Source organism: Mesitornis unicolor, unplaced genomic scaffold (assembly GCF_000695765.1).
Source record: "Mesitornis unicolor isolate BGI_N332 unplaced genomic scaffold, ASM69576v1 scaffold845, whole genome shotgun sequence".
In the NCBI taxonomy this organism is placed as follows: Eukaryota; Metazoa; Chordata; class Aves; order Mesitornithiformes; family Mesitornithidae; genus Mesitornis; species Mesitornis unicolor.
Genome location: NW_010184578.1, coordinates 1 through 4,642, shown reverse-complemented (window position 1 = coordinate 4,642; position 4,642 = coordinate 1). Strand labels below are relative to the sequence as shown.

General features: G+C 38.4%; 1 protein-coding gene across 1 annotated transcript in view; it reads left to right on the top strand.

Moving 5' to 3' along the window:
* The window catches only part of NOC3L (nucleolar complex associated 3 homolog (S. cerevisiae)), a gene marked incomplete at both ends in the record, with an annotated part of 9,899 nt that extends 5,330 nt beyond the window's left edge, over positions 1-4,569 (top strand). The window contains 9 exons of the mRNA XM_010184488.1: positions 46-221; positions 439-567; positions 1,329-1,460; positions 1,834-1,914; positions 2,472-2,572; positions 3,136-3,208; positions 3,285-3,348; positions 3,436-3,507; positions 4,388-4,569. Of these exons, the coding sequence (XP_010182790.1) occupies positions 46-221; positions 439-567; positions 1,329-1,460; positions 1,834-1,914; positions 2,472-2,572; positions 3,136-3,208; positions 3,285-3,348; positions 3,436-3,507; positions 4,388-4,569 (1,010 nt within the window). The remainder of the gene's footprint in view (positions 1-45; positions 222-438; positions 568-1,328; positions 1,461-1,833; positions 1,915-2,471; positions 2,573-3,135; positions 3,209-3,284; positions 3,349-3,435; positions 3,508-4,387) is intronic.
* Between the last annotated feature and the right edge of the window lie 73 nt (positions 4,570-4,642).

Here is a 4,642-nt window from a genome sequence, read left to right as displayed (position 1 = left end):
CCCTACATTCTGAACAGTAATCACCAAAAATAATATTTTGTGCAGATTGGAAGCAAAGGAAGCTGAAGAAAAGCAATGTCATCTCATTAAAAGCATATAAAGGTCTAGCAGAGGTTGCAGTGAAGTGTCTGTGTGAGCTGCTCGTGGCTCTGCCCCACTTCAACTTCCACAACAACATCATTGTCCTCATTGTTCCACTTATGAATGATGAGTCAAAAATGGTAAGTGATATTCTGGTTAGGGAAATAGTTCTTGTTTTGCATGGAAAATAATCTATTTGTAAGCTTTATTCCACAGTATCCAGATCTCGTGGCTGTGTCTTTTTGCTATTTTAGAGGCTGTGTCCACTTTCTGATTAGTAAATACCATCAGTATTATCAGTTAGCTGTTGTCGTAGACCTGGCTTTACAGAAGAATTTGTTTGAATTCACTTTTCAGATTTCTGAACTGTGCTTTGAGGCAGTCAAGAAGCTCTTTAAACAAGACAAGCTGGGCTATGCTTCACTTGGTGTAGTTAAGGTCATTTCCGGCCTTGTGAGGGGTAGAAATTACAATGTCAGACCTGAGGTAAGAGTCTTTCTGTTATACTACAAAATTTTCTTCAGTCAATGGTTTAAACAAAATCTGAAAGTTAAAGTTAGTGCAGCTGCTGGCTACAGACAGGCAGAACTTCCTCACTGTCAGAACACAGGCTGAGCCAGAGAGTTAAAGAGAGAGATATGGGACAGGGGGATCATAATGATTGGAAGATACCTTTAAAGATCATCTAGTCCAACCCCCCTGCAGTGAGCAGGGACAGTGTTACCGGATCATGTTGCTTTGAGCCCCATCAGGCCTGACCTTGAATATCTCCAGGGGTGGGGCCTCTACCACCTGTCTGGGCAACCTGTTCCAGTGATCTGCCACTCTCATATTGAAGAAATTTTTCCCAATATCCGACTTAAATCTACCCATTTCTAGTTTAAAACCATTACTCCTTGTTCTGTTGTGACATGTACTAGTGAACAGTTCCTCCCCAGATTTCTTATAGGCATCTTTCAGGTATTGGAAGGAGGATGGGAGGAGGAGATCAGCTCGCAACAGAGATACGGGTTAAGTTAGGCAGGGAAACTTAAGTGAGAGAGGTAAATGGAGGAATAAATAGAATTGGACAGTGCTGGGGAAGGAATGGGGAGCAGAGGTGAGAGATACAGGTACGAACCAGGAGGGACATAAACTGAAGAACCTTTGACCAGCAAAGCCCACTAGCCCAAATGGAATTCAGGATTTCTTACCCTCTGCATTCCTCTGTTATGGATCACCTTTCATTGTACTTTATTTTACAATAGGTATTAAAAGTATTTCTTCACTTAAGAATTAAGGAAGTAGAATTACAAAAAGATTCTGAAGACATTGCACCAAAGAAAAAGTTCATGACTTATAAGGAGAAAAGAAAAAATCTTTCAAGAATGCAAAGAAAGGTATGGTGTGTGCTTTGTCATGCTGTACTTCAGTGACTTCATGTAGCAATTTGTTGTAGCAATGGTTGCACTTCTGTTGCCATTGTTAACTCTCAGCATCAGTGATTAGTGTTTGCATTGTACTTGAGTGTTTATGAGGTTCTACAGGAAATTGAATTATCTTAATTTTTTTCTCTTTCTGGTGTTGATGATACCTTTGGTTGTTTCTGATAGGAAGGAATATATCCAAGCTGGTTACCCTGTAACATCACAGGGTGACTTAAGCAACTCGCCAAGCATGGAAGATTTGTTCTCTGGGTATCTTTGGAACCTGGATATCCAGGCTGGTTGGAAAAATTTATCTGTTGTCTTAAAATCAACTGTATGTTTTCAGTGGAAGAAAGCAGAAGAGAAACTGGAACGAGAACTCTTGGAAGCAGAAGCATCAGAAAGTAAAGAAAAAAAACTGAAGCTGGTAAGTAATTTAGATACTACTTTCCTATTTTTGAGAAGTAGCAGCTCCTAACCCTTTTGTAACGAGGTGTCTCCCCTCCATCCCAACCTGTCAGCATTCCACACCTCTAGATAATGTCAGCAGCCTACAAACATTTTACCTCTGCCAGTGGTCTGGGTTTTAGTAAACGAAATTTACCCAGGAAAGCCAACTTAGCCATTCATATTTCCTTCTGTTCTCTGCACAAAAAGGTATTTGAATCCACTGACATTAGTCCTCCAGGTGCCCTGTTCCTGTTACATGTGACGCTCTGTAATGGCTCTCACCAGCCTCTCAGAGTGGCCTCAGGCAAAGGAGGAGTGTGGCCAGCATGGAGTAAGGGGAAGAGAGGCTGTTTAGGGGAGGTTGAGGGGACAGAATAGGGAGCAGGAGAGCAGAACTGGAGCTTTTCGGCATAAGAAGAGCAGAGATGACAGTGCCAGGCTTCCACAGCGAGGAGCGTTTTCAGTTGAGTTTAAGTGAAGTAGAAATGTCTGTTTTCCGTGCCTAAGTATTTTACTTTGTTTTCTTTCCTTCAGCACACAGAGACCTTGAATATTGTATTTGTAACGTACTTCAGAATTTTGAAGAAAGCTCAGAAGTCTCCACTTTTGCCGGCCGTGCTAGAAGGTCTTGCAAAGTAAGAACCAAGTCCACCTTCTTCTGTTTGTGTTAGAAAAGACATAAAGCACTAAAAGGATTTTTGACTTTGAAAGGGGTTTGTTTATAAGCAGTGCGTGAGGACTGTCCCTGGAAAATTTGTTGAAATTCTTTTATTTCTGTTGAAGTCTTTACCTATTTCTAAAAACATTTTAATGTGATGTGAAATTGTTTATAAGCAGTGCGTGAGGACTGTCCCTGAAAAATTTGGTGAAATTCTTTTATTTCTGTTGAAGTCTTCATCAACTTCTAAAAACATTTTAATGTGATGTGAAACTTCTCATGATAGAATTGACGTGATGCAAACCCAGCAGGGTTATTTTGTCTGATTACTTCCTGAACAACATTGAGTATGTCTCTAGTGCTATAGGAAAGCCATGGTTAGCAGTTGGGGGCTGAATCATCCATCCATGTGAAGATAACAGATGTTCAGCATTTGACCAGCTCTGCTTTTATGGTGTGGATTTTGGCAGTTCAAAATACTTTGAACTGAGTTTGCAGGTAATGTCTGTAGCTTAAAAATAAAAATCTCTTTGATTCAAGGTTTGCTCATCTCATAAATGTGGAATTTTTTGATGACCTGTTGATCGTCCTTCATTCTCTCATTGCATCTGGGGTAAGTTGAGCTTGCTTCTGTTAAGTTTTCTTAAAATTATGTTCTTTTGGGTACTTAATCAGTTTTGTATTCTTAGGGTTTAAGCTATCGTGAGAGTCTTCATTGCATTCTCAGTGCTTTTCATATACTCTCTGGTCAAGGTAAGAGATCTTTACAAACAAACTTTTGTTAAATATTGTCTGATACATTAATGGAGTGAATGTATTTATTTGGGATTATGTTAATAGGTGACGTTCTTAACATTGATCCTATGAAATTCTACACACATCTTTACAAGACACTGTTCAGCCTACATGCAGGTAACTCCACATTCTTCTTTTCAGTGTTTACCTGGATAATATTTATTCTGCCTATTTGGTATCATAGCCTCACTGTAGGAGTATTACTGCAATGCATGGTAACGGGTTTTGATCGTATCACTTCATTATTCATTAGGGAATGCTGACTGTGTGATCTTGAATAAGCATTTATCCTGTCCCTCAGTTTAAGTTTTTTGACTTGTAATGGTTTGTTTCAATGGCAATTTAAAAATTCTCTATCTTCTAATTCTTTGTCTAACAGAGAAAAATACATATTTTTTCTAATATATTTTTTAAAATAATTTCAATTTAAGTTCTGGTTGCTAAAATCTTCTGGTTTGTATTTCTGATTTTTATAATTCTGTTGTTCTAATTTTCTAACCTAAATTTTCTAATAATTCTGGGAAGCTGAATAGTTTATGCATAAAAGATACTTACAAAGTCTGAACTTAACATCAATTTAATTAATTTCATAAATTTGTATTCACTGAGGAGGAAAGATCGAGAACAGACATTCTACAGTTCTGGATGGGTAAAAGACTAAATCTTTGCACCATGTAACAGTTTATAAAAGATGCTATAATGAATGCACTTAAGGTTAAAACACTAACTGCTTCTAATGCTTAGGCAATTTTGATGGAACAAATATTTTCTTAGAAAAGAGCACAGAAAAAAAAGGATATATTTTTTCTGTTCAAAGATGTATTATCTTTACCAAAAAAAGGATGGATGCTTATGTCTGTATCACATTAGTGCTGTGTCTGAATCTCTTAGCTTTCATGCTATTTCTCAGGTTCCAGTGTACAGTCAGTAGCAGAGTATGTAGCTGTATGTTCCTCGAAATGGTTATTTACTCTCTGTACGAAATTCTGCTTTTGAGGTGGTACCAATGACGACATAGGGATTGTGCTCCAGTGCCTGGATGCCATGTTTGCCAAGCGGAGAAAGCAAGTTTCCCAGCAACGAGCTCTTGCTTTCCTAAAGCGACTTTCCACACTTGCTCTTCATGTACTTCCTAACTCCAGTCTTGGGATCTTGGCAACAAACAGGGTGTTAATGCACGTAAGTTTTACATGTTGGAATTTTTAGCTTACTGAATCACATAATGTTAGGAGTTTGAAGGGACCTCGAAAGC